The 26,026-nt window shown below is 45.3% G+C and overlaps 1 protein-coding gene across 1 annotated transcript; it reads left to right on the top strand.

The window, feature by feature from the left end:
* Nucleotides 1-1,351: 1,351 nt before the first annotated feature.
* On the top strand, nucleotides 1,352-23,989 carry LOC130197233 (olfactomedin-like protein 2A). Its single transcript, XM_056419804.1, has 8 exons — nucleotides 1,352-1,561; nucleotides 9,506-9,769; nucleotides 10,560-10,667; nucleotides 11,370-11,546; nucleotides 11,945-12,191; nucleotides 15,293-15,583; nucleotides 16,685-16,870; nucleotides 21,990-23,989. Exons 1-8 carry the CDS (start codon nucleotides 1,487-1,489, stop codon nucleotides 22,592-22,594), a joined length of 1,953 nt encoding a protein of 650 aa, XP_056275779.1. The 5' UTR covers nucleotides 1,352-1,486; the 3' UTR covers nucleotides 22,595-23,989.
* The last annotated feature ends 2,037 nt before the right edge of the window (nucleotides 23,990-26,026 follow it).

Raw genomic sequence — 26,026 nt, 5'->3', positions numbered from 1 at the left:
GGACTCCTCATGGACACACACACACACACACACACACACACACACACACACAAACACACACACACAGTCAAACTCATCTTTGCTCGTTTGTTTTTCCTTCTCTATGCACATTTACACACAATTTATTATAATAATAATTATGATATACTGGTTGGTTTGAAATATTCAATAAGTAAGTATTTTAGAAAACTGATCTCATGTGCTGGTAGGACCATTCTGATCATCCCTTTTTCCCATATTCGAAAATAACATATTTTGTAATCATTGTAATAGTCTTACAACTCAATGCTGACATTATAAAAGATAATATAGAGAAGCTGATGAATAAAGTCAGGATGTACTGTGATTGCTTTTGGCCCCAGAGGCCCCCAGGGCCCCAGAGGCCCCCCAGGCTCAGTGTTCCAGCTGCTTTGTGCTCATGTGATTGAACATGTCTTAATAATTTATTATTTTAAGCTTAGTTGTAAGTTATGAACTGTTATTGCTCTGTTAACGTCTCATTGGTTGGGTCTTGTTGAGTGCGTCACGTGAGCCCTGAGCCCTCATAGGGACTCACTGTGGCTCTGGAGCGTCGATATGATAATTGACCACCAGATGGCGCCAAACGCCCTTCAGACGTGTAACGGCGCTGCATTCACACTGAAACACACAGCGACCACCAGAGAAACACAACAAGCAGAGAACAGTTCACTGCAGACACGTTTTGAATGATTATGTCAATGATTCTGTCTTATTGTTTTATTACGCTCGTATTATTGTTATCATTATTACTATGTTATTTATATTATTATAGTTCTTAATGTATATGGCATCTAAATGTTCTTTGTTGTTTATTACAAAGCTGTTTATTACTTTCTTCTTCTTATTATTATTATTATTATCATGACTACAATCACTTTGGACAAGAGAGAAACCGTCAGATCAAATGAAGAAGTGACCATCAAGATGACTTGACTTGATTATTGTTGTTTTTATTGTGATTATATATATGTGATTGTGTTATTAAGGTGGTATTATTGTTGTTATCAGTGGTGCTATGGTTGTTATTAAGGTGGTATTATTGTTGTTATCAGTGATATTGTTGTTATTAAGGTGGTATTATTGTTGTTATCAGTGGTATTGTGTTATTAAGGTGGTATTGTTGTTGTTATCAGTGGTATTGTTGTTTTTAAGGTGGTATTGTTGTTGTTGTTATCAGTGGTCCTGTGGTTGTGGTTACTCCTCCCTACAGACCGTGTGAGGAGGCCCCTCCCATCAGGAGGACACGGATGAAGCGCGTGGGGCAGCACACTGACACCATCTACTCACACACACACACACACACACACACACACACACACACACACACACACACACAGACACACTCTCTCTCTCTCTCTGTCTCTCTGTCTGGGTGCGGAAGGACATGGAGTTAAAGTAGGTCCCCGCTCCTCGTGGACGTCGCTGAGGATTTATTTCTGAACTTTACGCGCAGACACGCAGCAGAATGAGGAGCTCCGGCCGCGTGCTGGCCTGCGCGTGCGCGCTGCTGCTGCTGTGTGGGGAGGCTTCGCAGAGCAAGGTGAGGACGCGCGTGCACGAGTATGTTCTGTCGGTAAGAACAGAGACGTGCACGAGTATGTTGTGTAGGTGAGAACACACGTGCACGTTGATGGTCTGGACTGAGTTGTGATGGTCTGGACTGAGTGTTGATGGTCTGGACTGAGTGTTGATGGTCTGGACTGAGCGTTGATGGTCTGGACTGAGTGTTGATGGTCTGGACTGAGTGTTGATGGTCTGGACTGAGTGTTGATGGTCTGGACTGAGTGTTGATGGTCTGGACTGAGCGTTGATGGTCTGGACTGAGCGTTGATGGTCTGGACTGAGCGTTGATGGTCTGGACTGAGCGTTGATGGTCTGGACTGAGTGTTGATGGTCTGGACTGAGCGTTGATGGTCTGGACTGAGCGTTGATGGTCTGGACTGAGCGTTGATGGTCTGGACTGAGTGTTGATGGTCTAGACTGAGTGTTGATGGTCTGGACTGAGCGTTGATGGTCTGGACTGAGTGTTGATGGTCTGGACTGAGTGTTGATGGTCTGGACTGAGCGTTGATGGTCTGGACTGAGCGTTGATGGTCTGGACTGAGTGTTGATGGTCTGGACTGAGCGTTGATGGTCTGGACTGAGCGTTGATGGTCTGGACTGAGTGTTGATGGTCTAGACTGAGTGTTGATGGTCTGGACTGAGCGTTGATGGTCTGGACTGAGTGTTGATGGTCTGGACTGAGTTGTGATGGTCTGGACTGAGTGTTGATGGTCTGGACTGAGTGTTGATGGTCTGGACTGAGCGTTGATGGTCTAGACTGAGTGTTGATGGTCTAGACTGAGTGTTGATGGTCTGGACTGAGTGTTGATGGTCTGGACTGAGCGTTGATGGTCTGGACTGAGCGTTGATGGTCTGGACTGAGTGTTGATGGTCTGGACTGAGTGTTGATGGTCTAGACTGAGTGTTGATGGTCTGGACTGAGCGTTGATTGTCCCAAAGAGAGACTCACTGGGTGAATGTGATGGTACCTCAGTTACATGTGGCTGCCCTGGATTGTACAGCTGCTGGACTGCAGTACACACACACACACACACACACACAGCACACACACACAGCACACAGCACACACACACACTTGTATGGCCAAGTACGGTGTGTGTGACTAAACAACGGTCGGCTCTGGATATGATCCGAGAGTAAACACCCGTAGTGGACCATCATCAGAGTCCAAAGTGGGAGGAGCCATAGTGGAAGGAGCCTCAGTTGGAGGAGCCTCAGTGGGAGGAACCTTAGTGGGAGGAGCCACAGTGGAAGGAGCCTCAGTGGGAGGAACCTCAGTGCTTTACAACAGTGACCGCAGCCCAGTCCAACACCTCTGGGCGGATGGGCCCGCGGCCGGGGGCCAGATGTTGGACCTCACTGAGGTCACGGGGTCAGATCCTGAACATCTGAACATGCTCGTCCTCCAGAGATACACCTGCTCATAGTTTAGATAACTCAAACATGCTGTATAGTTTGGAGGAGGGGGAGGAGGAGGAGGAGGAGGAAGAGGAGGAGGAGGAGGAGGGGGAGGAGGAGGAGGAGCAGGAGGAGGAAGAGGAGGAGGAGGAGGAGCAGGAGGAGTAGGAGGGAGAGGAGGGAGAGGAGGAGGAGGGGGAGGAGGGGAGGGGAGGAAAGGAGGAGGAGGAGTAGGAGGGGGAGGAGGAGGAAGAGGAGGAGGAGCAGGAGGAGGAGCAGGAGGGCGGAGGAGCAGGAGGAGGAGGAGGAAGAGGAGGAGGAGGAGGAGGAGCAGGAGGAGGAGGAGGAGGGGAGGAGGAGGAGGAGTAGGAGGGGGAGGAGGAGGAGGAGGAGGAGGAAGAGGAGTAGGAGGGGGAGGAGGAGGAAGAGGAGGAGGAAGAGGAGGAGGAGGAGACGTCATGGAGCTGCTCAAGCTGACGGTCTCATCTCCAGACGTCACAACATGTTGTTGTTGTTTTGATTCATATCTTAAACACTTTGCTTATTAAAATGAACGGAACAAGCCAAGGAAAATATGCTACTTCAGTTAGCAATAGTGATCTATTTGAGTACATTTCGTGGTATTTGACACGTTGTCTTGTTCTTACGTTGTGAGTTCATATCCTCAGAGGATCTGGTGCTGATGGCATCGGTGTGTATGTGGGTTTGTCTTTGCCATGCTAGCTCTGTGCACGTCCTCCACATGGTGGCTCATTGTGTTGCTGGCGGCTCGTATTTACACTTTAAAACGAGGCATCCGGATCTCCCCAAGGTCGTTATGTCACAACCACTCAGGCGAACTGCTGGAAACACACGACATTAAAACAAGGAAACCTCGACTAACCACAGCTGGCTGCTGGGAGAACGGCTCAAAGAGACGGGTACGTCACACAGGAGGAGAACCAGAAGGCCGATGGTAGAACCCTCAGTCCATGGACCTGAAGAAGAGCACGTGATGGTAGAACCCTCAGTCCATGGACCTGAAGACGAGCACGTGATGGTAGAACCCTCAGTCCGTGGACCTGAAGAATAGCACGTGATGGTAGAACCCTCAGTCCATGGACCTGAAGACGAGCAGGTGATGGTAGAACCCTCAGTCCATGGACCTGAAGACGAGCACGTGATGGTAGAACCCTCAGTCCATGGACCTGAAGACGAGCATGTGATGGTAGAACCCTCAGTCCATGGACCTGAAGAAGAGCATGTGATGGTAGAACCCTCAGTCCATGGACCTGAAGACGAGCACGTGATGGTAGAACCCTCAGTCCATGGACCTGAAGACGAGCAGGTGATGGTAGAACCCTCAGTCCATGGACCTGAAGAAGAGCATGTGATGGTAGAACCCTCAGTCCATGGACCTGAAGACGAGCAGGTGATGGTAGAACCCTCAGTCCATGGACCTGAAGACGAGCATGTGATGGTAGAACCCTCAGTCCATGGACCTGAAGACGAGCACGTGATGGTAGAACCCTCAGTCCATGGACCTGAAGACGAGCATGTGATGGTAGAACCCTCAGTCCATGGACCTGAAGAAGAGCATGTGATGGTAGAACCCTCAGTCCATGGACCTGAAGACGAGCACGTGATGGTAGAACCCTCAGTCCATGGACCTGAAGACGAGCAGGTGATGGTAGAACCCTCAGTCCATGGACCTGAAGAAGAGCATGTGATGGTAGAACCCTCAGTCCATGGACCTGAAGACGAGCAGGTGATGGTAGAACCCTCAGTCCATGGACCTGAAGACGAGCACGTGATGGTAGAACCCTCAGTCCATGGACCTGAAGACGAGCATGTGATGGTAGAACCCTCAGTCCATGGACCTGAAGAAGAGCATGTGATGGTAGAACCCTCAGTCCATGGACCTGAAGAAGAGCATGTGATGGTAGAACCCTCAGTCCATGGACCTGAAGACGAGCACGTGATGGTAGAACCCTCAGTCCATGGACCTGAAGACGAGCACGTGATGGTAGAACCCTCAGTCCATGGACCTGAAGACGAGCAGGTGATGGTAGAACCCTCAGTCCATGGACCTTAAGAAGAGCACGTGATGGTAGAACCCTCAGTCCATGGACCTGAAGACGAGCAGGTGATGGTAGAACCCTCAGTCCATGGACCTGAAGACGAGCAGGTGATGGTAGAACCCTCAGTCCATGGACCTGAAGAAGAGCACGTGATGGTAGAACCCTCAGTCCATGGACCTGAAGAAGAGCACATGATGGTAGAACCCTCAGTCCATGGACCTGAAGACGAGCATGTGATGGTAGAACCCTCAGTCCATGGACCTGAAGACGAGCACCCGATGGTAGAACCCTCAGTCCATGGACCTGAAGACGAGCACGTGATGGTAGAACCCTCAGTCCATGGACCTGAAGACGAGCAGGTGATGGTAGAACCCTCAGTCCATGGACCTGAAGAAGAGCAGGTGATGGTAGAACCCTCAGTCCATGGACCTGAAGACGAGCACGTGATGGTAGAACCCTCAGTCCATGGACCTGAAGACGAGCACGTGTGTCTCAGTCGGAGACGTATCGGCAGCTTGATTTGTGTTCCTGTCGTACAGGAGTCGCTCATGAAGGTGTCCGTGGGTCGGGTCTCCCATGGCGGTCCGGATGAGTCTCAGTGAGACGCTGTGGAGACAGGCGGAGCAGGAATGTCGAGGTGTACCCGCTAAAGCGGCACGTGCTCGATACCCTTTGTGTTCGGCTCGTTAGCATCTCTGTGCTAATGCCAGTGTCGTTGTTGATAGTCTCAGCCCCCGACCCTCATGGTCCCCCCCCCCCCCCCCACAGTCGGCTATATAAAACAAACTGAACCGGACAGTAAGACTGCTTATCGGCTAATTAGATTCAGGATCCGGCGGGGGACTCTGGGCTGGAATGTGGACCGGTTCTGTTCCTGAGTCCCCTGGACAGGACTTTAAGGAGACTTTGACAACAAGCCGGATGGGTTTAAGACTCATTTGTGGTCCGCAGGTCATAACAGCACTCTCTATGTCCTCTTCATAGAGTTGTGTAAAGTCTGCTGAGGCGGCAGAGACACTTGTTCTTATTTCTGCTGCTGAGAGATGTTTGAACAGCAACGGCCTTTTCAACGTGGCTTTCAGAGTTTTTAATTTGATTATGATAGTGATGACCCAGTTATTGATCCATACATCACGCATGATTCAGTTGAGCCTCTGACCATGTTTGATCCTCTTGGCTTCCTGTCCTTGACCTGGTGAGGAGGCTGAAGTCTTCTTCTCCATGTTGGCTCTGCATCAGCCAGACAAACATGCAGCAGCATTGAGGAACACGTGCAGCAGCATTGAGGACCACGTGCAGCAGCATTGAGGAACATGTGCAGCAGCATTGAGGACCACGTGCAGCAGCATTGTGGAACACGTGCAGCAGCATTGAGGAACATGTGCAGCAGCATTGAGGAACACGTGTAGCAGCATTGAGGAACACATGCAGCAGCATTGAGGAACACATGCAGCAGCATTGAGGAACACGTGTAGCAGCATTGTGGAACACGTGCAGCAGCATTGAGGAACACATGCAGCAGCATTGAGGAACACGTGCAGCAGCATTGAGGAACACGTGCAGCAGCATTGAGGAACACGTGCAGCAGCATTGAGGAACATGTGCACCAGCATTGAGGAACACGTGCAGCAGCATTGAGGAACACGTGCAGCAACATTGAGGAACACGTGCAGCAGCATTGAGGAACACGTGCAGCAGCATTGAGGAACACATGCAGCAGCATTGAGGAACATGTGCAGCAGCATTGTGGAACACGTGCAGCAGCATTGAGGAACACGTGCAGCAGCATTGAGGAACACGTGCAGCAGCATTGAGGAACACGTGCAGCAGAATTGAGGAACACGTGCAGCAGCATTGAGGAACACGTGCAGCAGCATTGAGGAACACGTGCAGCAGCATTGAGGAACACGTGCAGCAGCATTGAGGAACACGTGCAGCAGCATTGAGGAACACGTGCACCAGCATTGAGGAACACGTGCAGCAGAATTGAGGAACACATGCAGCAGCATTGAGGAACACGTGCAGCAGCATTGAGGAATACGTGCAGCAGCATTGAGGAACACGTGCAGCAGCATTGAGGAACACGTGCAGCAACATTGAGGAACACGTGCAGCAGCATTGAGGAACACGTGCAGCAGCATTGGGGAACACGTGCAGCAACATTGAGGAACACGTGCAGCAGCATTGAGGAACACGTGCAGCAGCATTGAGGAATACGTGCAGCAGCATTGAGGAACACGTGCAGCAGCATTGAGGAACACGTGCAGCAGCATTGAGGACCACGTGCAGCAGCATTGAGGAACATGTGCAGCAGCATTGTGGAACACGTGCAGCAGCATTGAGGAACACGTGCAGCAGCATTGAGGACCACGTGCAGCAGCATTGAGGAACACGTGCAGCAGCATTGAGGAACACGTGCAGCAGCATTGAGGAACATGTGCAGCAGCATTGAGGACCACGTGCAGCAGCATTGAGGAACACGTGCAGCAGCATTGAGGAACACGTGCACCAACATTGAGGAACACGTGCACCAGCATTGAGGAACACGTGCAGCAGCATTGAGGAACACATGCAGCAGCATTGAGGAACACGTGCAGCAGCATTGAGGAACACGTGCAGCAGCATTGAGGAATACGTGCAGCAGCATTGAGGAACACGTGCAGCAGCATTGGGGAACACGTGCAGCAACATTGAGGAACACGTGCAGCAGCATTGAGGAACACGTGCAGCAGCATTGAGGAATACGTGCAGCAGCATTGAGGTACACGTGCAGCAGCATTGAGGAACACGTGCAGCAGCATTGAGGACCACGTGCAGCAGCATTGAGGAACATGTGCAGCAGCATTGAGGAACATGTGCAACAGCATTGAGGAACACGTGCAGCAGCATTGAGGACCACGTGCAGCAGCATTGAGGAACACGTGCAGCAGCATTGAGGAACATGTGCAGCAGCATTGAGGAACACGTGCAGCAGCATTGAGGAACACGTGCACCAACATTGAGGAACACGTGCACCAGCATTGAGGAACACGTGCAGCAGCATTGAGGAACACGTGCAGCAGCATTGAGGAACATGTGCAGCAGCATTGAGGAACACATCTGGCTAGAGGTTCTGTGACTTCTCCGCATCAGTTGTGGCTCGGCTGTGTTGAGCGCTGCAGCTCAGCCTCAGTAGGAAGAGTTGATCTGATGACCTCTCTTGACCTTTAGCTCGGCGTGGGTCAAGATGTGGCCGGCTCTGCACTCAGGGGTCCTGCCCCACATCAGACCCCCCCGGTCTGTGTAAGTCAGTCTGGAATGTGAGCTCCGGCTGTTTCTGAAGGAGTAATAGCTCTGGCTCATACGAGGCAGCCAAAGGCCCGTTGTGCGTCCTTATGAGGTGTGTCTGTGTCTGAGGCTTCTGTTTACACGAGGGAAGTGTGTGTGGCTTTGTGTCAGGATCACTTTCCTTCCCTTGCTTTTGTTTGCCTTTCATAACACAAATATATTCCATGAACAGCCAACAGATGTTGGACTAGTGGACTAGATGACGGGTAAACGTCCAGCGCAGCACAGGTCATTGTGTTGCATTGTGGGTCAGTGGGTAGCAGGTCCATCTTTCACTCAGGGGGTTGGCGGTTCAATCCCCGCCCTAGTCGATGTTCCCTCGAGCAAGACACTTAACCCTGTTGCTAAGTCAGCTGAATGACATGTAATGTAATAATTATAATATCTCAGCCCTGAATAGTACAACAATAAAAAGATGTTTACACGTCATCCAAAAGTTTCTTATGAAAAGAAGATTCTCGTGTTACGTTATAAAAAGTATTAAATTAGTCTTTGTCAGAAAAATGTTTATTTTCACAATATAATACACCCCAATAAAGCAAAAAGAAAATGTTGTGATCAAAGCATATGAATATCTATGAGTGAATATAACTAATATGAATGGTAACACGTGAAAAAATATATTTTGTTGCATTGATTTATGTATTCTGATCAGTGGCGGCTGGCTTGGCTCCACCCACATTGAGAAGAAAAAAAAGTATCAAAAATTATAAGAATAATATTAATTATATTTATAAATTATACAAATTGTTGTTTCTTATGAAAAGAAGATTAGCGTGTTAAAGTATTAAATCAGTCTTTGTCAGAATATATGCAACAACAAAATTTCACAAAATAATACACAATGATCTTTGCAAAAAGAAAATGTTGTGATCAAAGCAAATGAATATTTATATACTGCTATGACTATAACTAATATGAATTAAAACACATTGCATTGATTTATATATTCTGATAAAAGTATAACAAATTATTAGAATAATATTACTAATATTTTTTAATTATACAAATTGTCATTATGTGTGTTTGGAGGTATGGAATACACCTCGTCATATTTGTAAAATAGGATATCGGCTCAAAAAATCTGCATCTCCTGCACTTCCTGCTCAAAATCCCCTTTTCTTTGGCTTCCTCAGATCTTCGGGGAGACGGAGCCGGTCCGGATGACGTCCGAGGGCTCCGACTGCCGCTGCAAGTGCATCATGCGCCCGCTGAGCAAGGACGCCTGCCAGCGGCTGCGGAGCGGCAGCGTCCGCGTGGAGGACTTCTACACGGTGGAGACCGTCAGCTCCGGCGCCGACTGCAAGTGCTCGTGCACGGCGCCGCCCTCCTCCCTCAACCCCTGTGAGAACGAGTGGAGGATGGAGAAGCTGAAGAAGCAGGCGCCCGAGCTCCTGAAGGTGAGGAGATATGAATATCTACATGATGCTTAAAATGCACATAGTAGCACAGAGAATAAATCAACAATATGGAAAATAGTCAAAAAACATACAAGTTTCAGAAAACCAATGAAAGGTAAAGTCCAGTTCTGAAGGTCATGGTTCAACTCTGTGGGACCTGGTTATAGTTTGATGTCATCGCACATCTTTCATGAGCACGCCTGCACATACCTGAAGCTCACGTTCATGTTTCACCGGCAGGAGAAGCATAAACGACGTAGCATGTGAAGCAAAACACAGGTCCAGATGTCTGACTGCACTTCCAGAGCAGGCCAACATAAAGGAAACAATGAAAAGGAAAGGTCTAAATCACAGGTGTCAAACACACACAAGTCATTTTATGTGGCCCGCGACGGCTTGAAACACATATGATCGCCTTTATCTTTTAAAAAAAGTTTTTAAAAATCATGTGCTTTTATTTTGAAGGTCATTTTTTGTTCACTCTCCTTCATACTTCGTTCACACCAAAAGAGAAGCGAACTCTCGCGTGGCTTTACTTGCGTAACTATTTGTGATCGTTCTCTTCACTCGGAGAGGGGGTGTGGCTTATCGCCATGGAAACAGTTCATTACCGCCGTCCACCACGTAAGAAATAACAAATATTGCCCCAGACCAGTCCAGACCAGTAGAGACCCACTGCCCCAGACCAGTGGACTCATTAAGACGGACCATCAGGGTGGAGGTCATCGTGGTCGAGAAAGAAGAGCTCATGAGATGGTGAGTAACAAAGTTCTTTTCTTTTCATGAGCAGCTCCAGTCCATGGTGGACCTCCTGGAGGGAACCCTCTACAGCATAGACCTGATGAAGGTCCACGCCTACATCAACAAAGTGGTGTCTCAAATGAACAACCTGGAAGAGGTAGGCACCCAAACAGCATGTCCTCAGACCACGAGCATTAACTCATGTGAATTAACTACAACGGGCACTCGGTAGAGCGCATACCTTCACATATCACAAGATTGGTCATTGAGTTATGAACATGTTGGCATTAGCTGCATGCCAATTGGATATAAATTGACCGTGCTATGGTAAAAAGATGTTGACCTTTTCATGACCTTGACCTTGACCTTTGACCCGATCGATCACAAAATCTAATCAAATGGTCCCTGGATAATAACCAATCATCCCACCAAATTTCATGGGATTCGGTTTAATACTTTTTTACTTATGCGGATAACACGCACGCATACAAATACACGGCGATCAAAACATTACCTCCCGCATTTTCAATGCGAAGGTAATAATATGATTATGGACGGTTATACCCAATACCGATAGCTGGGCTTTGGGTTCTGATCAGAAACTTTGCTTTATTAGCTTTGGGACACAAAGTGGAAGGTACATATGAATGTATCCAACTGTTATTTATCATTCAAACAATGGTCAGAACAGGAATGTAAATTCTAGTATATTGTTTATAGTGTATACACAATGAACTTGGTTGAATAGATGGGCCCTGTTGTTACTGATACACGGTCTAGATATTTGAGTCGGTATTGGTGGATCCTTAATCATGATCAAATGGTTGTTTATTTAATAAGTAATTATGTTATCTTGCAGACAATCAAGACGAACCTCACGCGAGACAATGAATTTGTCCGAGAGAGCATGACGAGCCTCACCAACCAGTTCAAGAGATACGAGAACTACACCAACGTGATGATGAGCATCAAGAAGGAGATCTCCAGCCTCAGCCTGCAGCTGCTGCAGAAAGACTCCTCAGGGAACACGGCTCAGGTTCATGCACTGTTGGATACATACGAACAGTGGTTCTTTACCTGGGTTAGGCGAGTCGCTCTCAGGGGTTCAGCAGGGGTCAAGACACACAGTACAGCTTGATGAAGCTTGCAGGGTTCAGTACCTCGAATAAGGTTAAGAACCAACATACTCGGACATTGTCTTACTTCCAGAAGTGGAAGTCGTATTCGTAGTTGATGAGCAGGACATCGAGTGTTTATGTTGCCTCATGTCTCTGTGTAGTGGGGGTCTTACGACAAAGTATTTGACGACTTTACAGTGGGAACTGCTGCAACAGAGATGCATTTGGTCCAGTAGTAATATTATCTGCACGAATAATAATAATACTGGCGACATTATTATTTGCAATACCAATAATGAGTGTGTCATCTTTACAGGACACCCATGGTGAGAGAAGGAAAGAGACCGTCAAAGCACCCAACAAGAAGAGCCCTGCTGCCAAACTTTCACCCAAACCGCCCAAAGAAAAGGTCGTAAAGCCCAAGAAGGAGGTCATTAAACCCGGGAAGCCGGCCAAGCCTGACCCTACAGCCAAAGCCAAGGGGGCTGGCCACCAGCCCGGCGTGGTGAGGGGCATCACATACTACAAGGCTGCCAAGGCCGCGGAGGACGAGCACAGAGGAGGTGAGCGAGTTGGCCTCTGTCTGCTCTCAGGGTGTCTTCACAGAGCAAACATTGTGCTCGGACTACATTCCCATCTGTGAGCGCTCCACTGTGGGTGGGTGATGCAAACTTGATCTAACCCCACAAGACACTTTGCTGGATGAGGATCATCGGCCCCCAGTGAAGCTCTTTATTGTCTGGATTTAGTCTCCAATTGAGGACACAAAAAAGCTTTCCTTTGAATGTTGCTTTACGAGTAAGCTAAGGCTCTAATTGTGTTGACACTTACAATAAAACAGGATCCGCCTCGATACAGGACTCAGACCACTGTTGTTTTAAGCAGGATTGGATTTCTGGTGCACATTTAGCAAGACAGGAAAACCCAATAGATGGAGCTGATGGAGCTGATGGAGCTCTGTGTCCATGACGGGATCTTCACAACAATGTGTGGGGACCCTCATCCTGACTCCTTCCAATCCTCTTTAAGTCTAGTTGAGTGAATAAGTGTGCTGCGTTTGCACAGGGCACACACACATAATGCTGCTCCGCCACCCATCAGAACCTCCGCCAGCCCGCCATCCTCAAACCACTGAAACCAGTCGGCCGCATTTCCGTAATTCAGTTCAGAGGTAGGTGCTCAGTGTATCCTTAAACGCCGTAATCTGGCCACGAGCAGGATGCAGGAACTTGTATTCATCCAGGCAAGGTTCCTGAAATGCTTCTCTTCAAGTGTTGTGACATTGAACTGGGAGTTGCCCAATGGAACCACAGTTCTCTACTTTGGCCACTAGGGAGCTGGAGTTCAGTGAGGAAAATGCTAAACGCTCACTTAACCTGCCTCCACTCGCTCTTTATCCGAAACCTCTCATCAGTTATCATGAATGTATGGAGCCAACTAAGACTGAGACTGAGGCATTTGTAGCCAATGAGGATCAAGTCTTCTCAGTCATGCCAAGAAACGAGCATGGTCCTCTAAAAACGACTTCAATATCTTCCTCATGTTAAAGGGGTCATTGATTAGTCTCATAGTAACACAAATAGTATCATGTGCATCCCATCGACTGACCAGATGGATGTCCGTTAACAATTATCTGTCCTCTTTCATGTCGTCTCCGCACGGAGCCGTGAGCTCTAACCACATGGGTTCCTTTAGTTTGGTTTTGGCAATGAGCGTTACATTGAATTACACTTACAATTCAAAACTCCCTAATTTGTCTTCAAGACTTAAAGGCTCTTGTTAATTGTAAAGCCCTCTCAGAGTATTGTTTCCCTCCGCCATGAGCTCCAGGTGTTGGTGTGCTGCCGGACGGTCTTCACATCTGCCTGGCAGCACATGAGTCCATGCGGGGAGCAGACGTTCTGCTCAGGTTGGATCGGATTCAGTCTGCTGTCTGTTTCAGAGCAGAATACAAGTGACTGTACGAGCCTGAAACAAAAAACAAAGAAGCACTTGTATTGGGTTTTATCCCAACCATCTGGCTCTCAAGGCCTCGGTGTGATTAACCTCGGTGTGAGGCATAAAAAGATCCAAGATTAGCGTATTTAACATTTACACATTTTTCATCTTCTGGATTCACTAATCATAAAATGTTTTTTAGACCCGGACTAAGAAACCACATCCAGGTTTCTCAGTTGAAAGACAGAATTGCACACTCCAGTGAAATATGGTGTAATTGTGAATATTTAATAAACATCTTTAAATAGTTGGTGAGAAAACGTTCACGTTTGACCCAGTTTTGAACATCTTTTAAATGCCCTTTAAACATGCTCACTGTAAAAAACGTAGTAACTTACAAAGGTTTCAACAGTTTCCAGGACAAAGAAAACCACGTGACACAGGCAACAATTCATGTGTATTTGCTGAGCTACAATTTAGATATAACTTGAACACTATTCTTTCAATAAAATAGAACATTAAAAAAATCTGTGCAAAATCTCCTTTTCCTTCATCAAATGTCAAATTGAGCATAAATGCATTTTCTGTAATTGTAATTTGGCATTCACAACTAACGTAATTAAATAGTATCACACTCTACATGATTTGCATGTTAGTGTATGCAAAAGAACACAATGTTTTGACCCTCTTCTGATCTGTGCATTACTATGCTGTATTCACTCCCATCCAAACTGTTACAAGCTAACATGCTAATGCTACCAACGTATGTCTTCTGACTACATTTCCCCGACCAGAGCAAATACATTTTTTAGAATAACGTTCATGGTAATCAATACCTACAAATGTCAACCTACAAATAATCAACAATGTCAAACTAAGTTTTGACGCATTAATGTTTCAACCGCATTTAAGCTGATTGAAATGCGGTCAAATGAATCACTTTAAGACCTTAAAACAGAAAAGACCTCACCCTTCTTTCAGAGCTTATACCAGCTGTGTGGCTGATACTGTTCAGTGGGATAGAAGATGCATTTAGTCTATGAATCTGTAACTTCTTTCCTTTAAAGAACTAAACTGACGTTAGCTAACATTACACTAGCAAAAATATAACCTTGCTAACAATCCCTTCATTTCACACCTACTGAGATCTTACCACTTTCCATTGAAAGACTTTGAAATAATGAAATCATTTAAACTATCTAACACCGATAGCTGTTAAGCAAAATGAGTCCTCAGTATTCCGGTTACGGCTAATAGGTCGTAGAATCGGCCATGTTAGGAAAGAAAGAGGAGAAAGACGCTCAGGGAAAAAGGAAGGAAGTTATAATATGCCTCCTGCTGCTGAGGAGCCATTCTGTATGTTCTGTTCAGTGAATAAAGGCTTTAAAAGACAACTGAAAGACAATTTGGTGACACTTTCCCCACACACCACTCGACCACCGGCTAACGAGGACAAGAAGTCGCTTGTCTCGTATTACTCCCGATCACTTTTTAACCTCAGGCAACACATCACATCATTTTCATGTCAATTAGCTTTGGTCAGTGGCCCTGAGGGACTGTCACGTTCCTGCTTGTTATATGCATAGAGTTTATTTTCAAAATAAAGTTCTAATGTAGGTTTACGAAGTTGTTAGGTTTACTCAGGAAAAACAAAGGCCGTCGAGAGTATTTTGAAGGAAATCCCAAATTGTATAATCTTATATTTCTCCCCCCCCCCCCCCCAAAGACCATATCAGAACGTACACAGTCCATCACATCACGGAAAAGCAGTCAGAGGATGGAGGATCTGAAATGGTCCTGGAAACCCTGCAGGACGCCGTGGCTGAACCCACTACCACTGCTGTTCCCACAACCACCACAACTCCTCCCACCACCACCACGACTGCAGCCACCACGACTCGGACCACTACTACACCCACCACACGACATGCACCGGCATCCGATAGACCGGCTCCCACCATTGTGCTGGAACTGGACAACTCCAACAACAACAGTCGGCCCACTCTTCACAGAGCAGGTATGTTCTAAATGCCTCTTTGTGATGAATGCCACATCCACACTGATATGTGTTTGTTTTAAAATGGGGAAGCTTTTCCATCCGGTACTGTTCTGAAAACACCCCAGAAAAAACTTTTGAAACCGGATGCAGGGTTTGCTCTGTCTCTCTTAAGCTGCGTTCACACCAAAAGAGTTGCAAACTTTACGCGCGAGTAGATCCCATGAGCAAAGTCAACGTACAGACTCGAGTGGTTGCGATAGACGAAATTTACGCCGATCGCCGTTTGATGCGAATTGCGCTTTCGGGGCTCATACACATGTTGACCAGTAGATTCCCAGGACTTTTCCAGGACTTTAAACCAAATTTCTATGAGCCAAAATTGTGAAATCTCGGTGTATACATGAGTATATATCTTAAACGACACAAATGAATGAGACAATAGTTTGATTCCAAAAATAAATATTTATATTAATGTTTATTCTTTTAATCAAACGGTGTGAATTAATATATGAATATAAAACATTTACATGACTTTTACAAAACTTTTAAGATTTAATTTTTGACGGTCTTTTCTAGGCCTGGAAATAACCATTTTAAAATTACATGACTTGCCCGAAGACAAGTTGTGAAAGCATATCAGCGTTGAGCTGCTCCTCCGTTGGTGAATCTAACTGCGGAATCTAGGTAGCGTTTGCTTTTGGGGCTTTAAAACTCTCGATTTGAAGACTCCGGATAACGTGGGTAGTGTTTGCTTTTAGAGCTTAAAAACTCGATTTGGAGACTCCGGGTAACGTGGGTAGTGTTTGCTTTTAGAGCTTAAAAACTCGATTTGGAGACTCCGGGTAACGTGGGTAGCGTTTGCTTTTGGGGATTTAAAACTTGATTTGAAGGGGATTTAAAACTCTTGAGTCGTGTGGACGCCAGACGTAAACGTAGAAAAAGATACGCATATTAAAATGAAAACGTAGTCGTGTGGATGTATTAGAATCAGTATTGTGACAATTTACAAGCCTTCACTCACAAATACATGAGTGTGAAATCAATGTAAACCCACGCTAATGCAATTCTTATTATTCTCTCCCATGCGTACGTGTTAAATGTTCTGCTTGTTTATTCCAGGGAAGATCCTGAACTGTGACGGGACTCTGGCGTCCATCGACCAGCCGGTGAAGCGCCACAGCTATGGGCGCAACGAGGGAGCCTGGATGAAGGACCCTCTGGCTAAAGACTCCAAAATCTACGTCACCAACTATTACTATGGCAACAACTTGGTGGAGTTCCGCAACCTGGACAACTTCAAGCAAGGTGTGTGCTTAAAAGAGCTTTTGATTCTGCACCCTAAACCTTATTTTTAGTCCATGGTTATTACAGCCGGGTTCAGGGCTACTGCCATTTGTACCTTTCTGCTTCTTGGCCCTCAAAGGACGCTCAGAGGTTTCACACCTGGTGTAAAGGTGTTGGTCTACTCAATCAAACCCCGGAGAGCCTGAGAGGACCTTCTACTGCGGCTGAGGTCTCTTTCTGGGCACCATTACGTCGCAGTAGAGAAAGGGTGATGGGATAGCCCTGATGAGATGAGTCTTCAGTGGCTTATTTATTTTGGGTGGAATGTCTTCATTCAGTGGATCCTGCTTGAGGCCGTAGTCCAAATTCTTTCTCATTCATAAAACTGAATATAACATCGATATTTTTTGGTTTTGCCCAGCAACTCCGTTGTGTTTCTCACAGATTGACACATAACTTGACTTTAGCTCTAACGACAGTCAGAAACATTGCTTTATTAACTTTGGGACACAAAGTGGAAGGTAATACATAGATATGAATGTATCCAACTGTTATTTATCATTTAAATAATGCCAAATAACTTGGCATAACATCTTCAAAATTAAGCAATAAATTGGTCAGAATAGGAATTTAAATTCTCGTATATGTTGTTTATAGTGTATACACAATTAACTTTGTTAAAAAGATGAGCCCTGTTGTTACCTACTGGATATTTGAGTCAGAATCGGCTATAAACATACACATTTTTCTATGTTCTGCTGCATTTCTTCAATCCTGAGTGTGAAAGCTTTACTTTCTTTGATAACACGATGACACTGATTCCTGCGGATAGTCCAATGAGCTCTGTGAGACCGATGAGATCTCTGGAATGTAGGTCTTTGTTGTTCCACGGCTCCGGTGGGTGGGGAACTTCTTCCACGTCCAAATCAAGACATTGGATTACGCTCCCTCCGAGATTTAAGACGATGGATCCTCGTAGGACTTTGCTTGTTGACCTAGATGTGTTTAGACAATGGGCTTTCTCAATGCGCCTGCATGCGAGGCGTCCTGCCGGGCGGTGAGCCGACAGCTGTGTGCGGATGACGAGGTATTCGGAGTGTCGGTGGTGCCTGCTGTTCCCTGACATGTGCTCTGGCCTTTCCTTTGAACTGGGCACAGTGGAGAGGGATTAAGAGTGAGGGCCGGCCTTGTGGGTGGGGATGGGCGGACGTTGTTATTTGTCCTTCACTGGGCTTTTCGTTTAGTATCACTATCTGAATCAGACTTCCTGAGGTTGGAAGGTTAGGACAGCAGCCAGGATGTGATTGGAGTTCTCTCTTTGCCACAATAACAGGCTGGTACTGTAACAACATTGTCGTTACACAATGCTATATCAATGTGTCTGATGAGTGTCTGGCTCTATTTACCTTTGGGTGTCTCGCCGCATATCTACGGTTTGTTCAATTCAAATTATTCGTGTGTTATGCTTGTGAGAGGAACTGTCGACCAATTAGAGCTTTCGCATTTAGAATCAGAAACGGTTTATTGCCAAATGCGTCGCAAGAAATGCGGCGTGGTGATTGGTGCATAACAACAAAAACAGAGAATATTGGGATTTAAAATAAGACATTATCTTTCTACACGAATAGGAAGCTACATTCATGGAAGACAAGTGTGGATGTGCTTAATGCAGCAGAACGGGATTCATTGAATAGACCTATCCCCCTCAACAAGAGTGACTCCATCGCATTAGATTTACCATTTCACTTCAAATCTTCAATGTCAAGTATCATAAAAGTATGATAAAGAGGACAATGTTAAGACCATAAAGTGAGGTGTGGAGTGTTGTGGGCCATTTTAAAACCTGCATTGACCTCTGTACTGGGGCAAATGATGGTGGAAAACGTGGGCTCTGAATTCGGGCACACATGGAGGCAACATTTAACATAAAATCGAAAGTGAATCGCACATTCAACACACTCTCTGGCTCCCTCGCTCGCAGGGGCGCTGCCCCTCCTTCACAACCTTCCCCGCCCTTCCTTCCCTGAAAAAACCTGAGGTCTCTCTCGTCTCTCTTTCTCTCTCTCGGTCGAAGCGTCACTTCCGGTTCCGTTCCGTCACAATAATATCAGTCAACAATAAAAGTCACCTTCACAAAGTAAAGTCTTGTTGTTTTGTAAGTCCACGGATTTCAACCGCGTCAATCTATATAATAACACATACACATAGTCACTCTCATAACACACATTACATACATTTACATTTTCATTGTACACATTACCCCTATGCTTCATATACATTAATAACAATATCAATATTCTCCTTAATAATATCTATATATATAATATTATATGTATTAATTTAATACACCTACCTCTGCAGATGTTATAGATGTTATTATGATGTCTGCGTAGCGTGGTGAGTGAGTTAACACCTAACTAAACCTCACAAGAAGACAGAGTGAGTAGTACTTTTTTTCTTTCCACTTTTTTTTTCCACTAACCTGTAATTGTGTAAAAACTGAAAAAAAAAGACACAACAACCACTTACACTATCATGGGCTAAACAAACAATAAATAACATAAATTGCCATTGTCAAAGCACTTTGCTTCTTTGCTCTCTCTTTGTCTCGGTGACTGCTGCTGCTGCTGCATGCTCAACCCTAAACCTACCAACTATTTTTTAAGGAAGGGGACGGAGTCAAAAACGAGTAGTTTAAAAAAAACACAAAATAATTATTATTATTAATTATCTTTGGAGATTAATACAAGATCTAAACAAAATAGAAAAAGCCTTAAGGCAACACAGTTATCAAAATAAACTATTACAACTTAACACCTCCCAAAGCACTTAAAGAACCTCAAGTACCTACCTCAGAACCGATCATGGACAGGGAGACCTTTACCCCACGTATAAGGTATCAGCTGCAACGCTCCCATCGAGTGATGAGGAGTTCAGTTGCTTGTTAGCTAACGTTAGTGAGATCCGTGCTCCGAATGCACGAATTAATGATCAGCCAGTTGAACTTTACAATCGCCATCATCATTATGTACTTAATTTAACAGTTACATAATAGTGGCAAAATAATAAGCAGCGAGACGTTGATTTGGCGGGAAGTGTTTTAATGAGCACACGGCAACTTTCAACAAATCCATCAGAATATTTAGCATATATTTGCGGTGTAGATTCAGCCATCAGACCAGAACCGCCTGCTTCCCAGACATGTTGTGTTCCTTTTGGGGTGTCCCTCGGGAACGAGCTGAGAGAAAGAACCTGGCACACCATTCACTCCGGTTGGGTCAAGATGACCTTTTTCAAAACCCGCTCGTCCTTTGTAGGAAGTTTATGATGCAGTTTCCTTCTATTATTGCCTAAATCCCCATTTCCAGGAAACATCTGTTACCCAACCAAGTACCATAACAAGTTACATAATTGTTTCTGCTGGCTAACTCTAAGGAGTATCAAACTAAGTTATATGATTTTCTCCAACGTAGTCCCCCCCTCTGGGGGTCTCTGGACCCCCAACCTAAGTTCATATAGCATTGGTCTGATAGGTGGATATGTAGCCACAACGTCATGCCACCTTCACTCACTCCCGTTCTCATCTAGCTGATAACTTTGTGTTGGAAATGTCTATGTACTCTTTAAAATATCTGTAATTAATGCTGATTGTAAAGCTTAAGACACTTGACTGATTATTAAATATATTCAAAGCGCACATTTCAATAGCGCTAGGTCGCGAGCAATTGCACATATGGCTAGATAGCTTACTCTGCAACCTTTCCGAAGTTACTTTAATGTTCCATTTTAACCGTGTCATTTCGGCAAATAAGGGTCTCCATCTGTTCTTAAGATAACAATAAAATAAATAAAGCCAATGAAGCTGAGTTTGAGGTGGAAATATTCTGTCGACTCAACTAGCTAGGTACGTTTTCCGTGGTTCCCTCAACAAAAAGTAAAGAGCATTTTCTATTGGGTTCTGGATTATTGCAGAATATAAACCCTGAGACAAATCAGGTATGACACAAACGTATTGTTCAGCAAGATCTTTATAAATGAACACCACTTTTATGATTGGTGTTCCATAAGTAGAGAGAGGAGAGGAGAGAGGTGCTCAGTGTATCCTAAGCGTCCATAAGGAGAGAGGAGAGGAGAGAGGTGCTCAGTGTATCCTAAATGTCCATAAGGAGAGAGGAGAGGAGAGAGGAGCTCAGTGTATCCTAAGCGTCCATAAGGAGAGAGGAGAGGAGAGAGGAGCTCAGTGTATCCTAAACGTCCATAAGGAGAGAGAGGAGGAGCTCAGTGTATCCTAGGCGTCCATAAGGAGAGAGGAGAGAGGAGCTCAGTGTATCCTAAGCGTCCATAAGGAGAGAGGAGAGGAGAGGAGCTCAGTGTATCCTAAGCGTCCATAAGGATAGAGGAGAGGAGAGGAGCTCAGTGTATCCTAAACGTCCATAAGGAGAGAGGAGAGAGGAGATCAGTGTATCCTAAGCGTCCATAAGGAGAGAGGAGAGAGGAGCTCAGTGTATCCTAAGCGTCCATAAGAGAGGAGAGGAGAGAGCTCAGTGTATCCTAAGCGTCCATAAGGAGAGAGGAGAGAGGAGCTCAGTGTATCCTAAGCGTCCATAAGGAGAGAGGAGAGAGGAGCTCAGTGTATCCTAAGCGTCCATAAGGAGAGGAGAGGAGAGAGGAGCTCAGTGTATCCTAAGCGTCCATAAGGAGAGAGGAGAGGAGCTCAGTGTATCCTAACGTCCCCCTCAGCCTCTCAGCCTCTAGCAGCATCTCTAGGTCTGGACCAGGTGAACCTGGTTCAGGTCTCACTCTAACTTCTCCTGTAATTAAGCATGAATACTATTGCTCCTGTAAAAGCTTTCATTAAGCAGCACAAAGAAGCTGATGGCAGACGTTCTCATTTAGCCACTTGTAAGCAGAAGCCACAGACCAGCATTTAGTGACTTTGAGGAACAGAAATGCTCATTTCAGAATTTTGCTGCACTATTTTAAAAGTAGGCGGAATACAATCTGACTTTTGATGCCACTGGTGATCATAAACACGTGGGCAGTGTGCATCAGGGGTGAAACAGTGCTATGTTTGGTGCAACAGAATGTGAAAATAATAATCAATAATTCAGTTAATGAAATATTGTTGTTTTTCACACAGGCCGATGGAGCAACCTATTCAAACTGCCTTACAACTGGATAGGCACAGGCCACGTGGTTTACAACGGAGCGTTCTACTACAACAGGGCCTTCACCAAGAACATCATCAAGTACGATCTGCGGATGCGATACGTGGCGGCCTGGACGCAGCTCCACGACGTGGTCTACGAGGACACCACCCCCTGGAAGTGGCGGGGCCACTCGGACATCGACTTTGCGGTGGACGAAAGCGGCCTGTGGGTGATCTACCCTTCCATAGACTACGACTACAACCAGCAAGAGGTGATCGTCATCAGTAAACTGGATCCCGCGGACCTGTCGTTGAAAAAGGAAACGACCTGGAGAACGGGACTCAAGCGGAACTCTTACGGAAACTGCTTCATCATCTGCGGAGTGTTGTACGCCGTCAACGTGTACAACCAAAAGGAAGGGGAGGTGAACTTTGCTTACGACACCCACACCAACACCGAAGCCATCCCCCGCCTGCCCTTCACCAACGAGTACTCCTTCACCACCCAGATTGACTACAACCCCAAGGAGAAGGTGTTGTACGCCTGGGACAATGGCCACCAGCTCACTTACCGGGTACACTTTGCCGACCAGTGAGCGTAGCTAGTGCTGCCGGCCATCGAGGCGCCTACGTAGAAAGATGCAGCCGTATTAGACTCAGGAGAAAGAATGAACCTACTCAAGCCTTCCAGTACCAATAGACGCTATTCCAACACCTGACTGACCTCACAGTGTCCCAAACATCACGTCTCGGTATGTGACTGTACAATATATAACTAGAACGGACAGTGACAACAATCTCACAGGTTGAGTTCAAGCTCATCGGGCAGGTCTTGGAAAAGCATCGAGACTTCCTTAAAAGTTATTTTATGACAAGTCAGCAGGCTGGCGAACGAGCAGACGGATAGATATCTATGCAAGGATAGTTTAAGATAGGCATATACCGCTAACACATAACTCTGTAATGTACATGTGGGCACCTGAGTATTGAAATAGACGTCAATTACTTCCAACTACCTACTCTCATACAAGATTTGATCAAGATCAATGAAACAGCTGATGCTGATCAGCTTCTACCTGAAGGCCGTGCTCTACTTCTTCAGTCAATAGTTTTCTTTAAACTAGCATCTAGTTGGAGAAAGAATTGCGTAATAAATGTGCATTTACCTTCAGTATCACCTTCAGCCACGTGTCACGTGGTTTGAAGTCGTACATTAAGATAACCCAATTACCTAGCTAACGTATTAGCTAAGTATAACATGCAACCATCATCAGGATTCCTATTGGTCGATACCCCGTGTTTTCCTTTTTGCCTTTTACGACACATATTTTCCACACAGCTTTTGTTATTTGGCTCCGCCCCCCAACATTTAACTCAACCAATGAGATTCGTTCTGCCTCCTTCTGAGACTAAACTATGAACTTGCCTATCTACTCCGTCCTATCACCGAGCACTTTGACCACGAATCTGCTTTGATTATAATTCCGGCCTCATGTGATGCGTTTAAATATAGTATAAACTTCAAAAACAAAAACCATGTAGACATTATTTTGTTCATATTAACATGAATTCATTTGACAATACGATATGATTTTTTGATTGCCGTTCATCTTGTTGAATTTCTACGATGTATTCAAATATTCAGTTTTCATCATTGTTAATATCATTAGCGTAACCACTACATTTGTTTGTAAGTGTTTTTTTGAACATTGTGTTAATACAAAAGCTGCATTGTTGCATTAGTTACACTGTCTTCTAGAATGAATAGACACAGGAAACACCGTGGTTAGGTTAAGGGGTTGGCAACCTTTCCCACCTAAGAGCCATTTGGCTTCATTTTACACCAAATAAAATGTACCCGGAGCCGAAAAAGCGAATTGATATCACAGCTTATAAAGTTATATATATATATATATATATATATATATATGTAGTCATATTATATATACAAAAACTTGAAATTATAGAACAAGAATAAAGACAATTGTTGACATTGTATTTCTATTTTATCGGTTTTAATAAAATCAAACTCTTATGAAGAGGAGAAAAAAAATACACTGGTCAATTAATCAAGACAACTATGCAGAACATACATATATATATATATACACTACCGGTCAAAAGTTTGGGGTCACGTAGACATTTTCTTATTTTTCAAAGCACTGTTTCTTTGAATGAAGATAACATTAAATGAATCATAAATACTCTCTCTACATAGTTAATGTGTAAATGACTATTCTCTGGTGTTTAATGAAGTCTCTACATAGGTGTATAGAGGGTTAAAGTTAGGGTTAACCCTAACGCTCTACATAGTGTATAGAGGGTTAAAGTTAGGGTTAACCCTAACGCTCTACATAGTGTATAGAGGTTAAAGTTAGAGTTAACCTTAACGCTCTACATAGTGTATAGAGGTTAAAGTTAGAGTTAACCCTAACGCTCTACATAGTGTATAGAGGGTTAAAGTTAGGGTTAACCCTAACGCTCTACATAGTGTATAGAGGGTTAAAGTTAGGGTTAACCCTAATGCTCTACATAGTGTATAGAGGGTTAAAGTTAGGGTTAACCCTAACGCTCTACATAGTGTATAGAGGGTTAAAGTTAGGGTTAACCCTAACGCTCTACATAGTGTATAGAGGGTTAAAGTTAGGGTTAACCCTAACGCTCTACATAGTGTATAGAGGGTTAAAGTTAGGGTTAACCTTACACTCTACATAGTGTATAGAGGGTTAAAGTTAGGGTTAACCCTAACGCTCTACATAGTGTATAGAGGGTTAAAGTTAGGGTTAACCCTAACGCTCTACAGAGGTGTATAGAGGCCCATCTCCAGTGTTCTAGTGGTACATTGTGTTATCGCCTTAGAAGACTAGCGGAGGGGTAGAAAACCCTTGAAACCCTTTTGATGTGAGCGCAGCTGAAAACAGTGATGCTGCTGAGAGAAGCTATAAACAAGGGTGCACATAACTGGTACGCATGGGTGAAAATAATCAACAATGCGTAATGCCACTTGTGTGACTTTGCGCCTTTGCGTACTGACCGATCTGATGTTGATCGTCTCTAACCAGCAGCACGTTATTTCTGTCTCTACGTGTCGCGTTAACACCTCTCGGCTCTCCGTCTCGCGCGCCGCAGAGCTCCGATGCCGGCGTGTGCGCGCACGCACATCGTTACGAAAAAAAGTCACTTGCACTTGCCTTTTTTTTTACAGCGTTAATGATTCAAACCACATCATTGGGCTTGTTCTTTACCACGAGGAGTGTTGTGTACGTCTATTCATGAAAAGTCACGCTGATTGCAATAAAGTAATGTGTTTCAACTGCATCGTCTTTTTGCATCAATAATAATGTTGTACAATGAAACACAACGCTTGTAAACCAGCTGTTATATGTCCGCTGTGATCCTAGACGCTGTGGGATAGCAGGACTCGTTGAAGGGATGATGACTCAGATCTTCTGACTTCTGGACTACAGAACTCTCGTGAGCTCGTTCTGGGGTGAAGGTCAACAGCTTGATCTCAATCCCAAAGTACAGAGAAAAGGAGCAGCGCTGGCCGGGGGAACGATCGGCCGCCTGGGAATTTCTCAATCTTAAACCACGAGTCACGGAGGGAGACTTTGAAGTCCATGGAATAGCCGACTGGTGGATGTGTTGGGTCCATGCGTGACGAGGTTCGTTACGAGTGCAATGCGAGGCTGTCGGTTTGATGAGCTCCAATCACAAACTCTGAAAGTGTTGACACCACGTTGTGGTGGAGGAACAATGGCGAGGTGATGAACCCTGACTCCTCACATGACCGGGGCTTCTCCAGTCCAACACAAAGGCTCTCCTGTTGCTAACGCAGGTCCCATTATGGTCCCATCAGCAGGGCCTCCAGACCCATCATGTACCCTCATGGACTCAGTGGATGGGATGGAAAGCCTTTGTCCCCCATGTCATGTGCCTGGGTCACATCATTCATGTTCAAGAGGTAATTTGGTTAATGTAAAAAAAAAGGCTTCTTTAAAAAAAAATCTATACTTTAATGTGTTTAA

The sequence above is a fragment of the Pseudoliparis swirei genome, chromosome 7, assembly GCF_029220125.1.
Source record: "Pseudoliparis swirei isolate HS2019 ecotype Mariana Trench chromosome 7, NWPU_hadal_v1, whole genome shotgun sequence".
Taxonomy (NCBI): domain Eukaryota; kingdom Metazoa; phylum Chordata; class Actinopteri; order Perciformes; family Liparidae; genus Pseudoliparis; species Pseudoliparis swirei.
The sequence above is the reverse complement of the archived record's forward strand: the minus strand, read 5'-3'. Positions and strand labels throughout refer to the sequence as shown.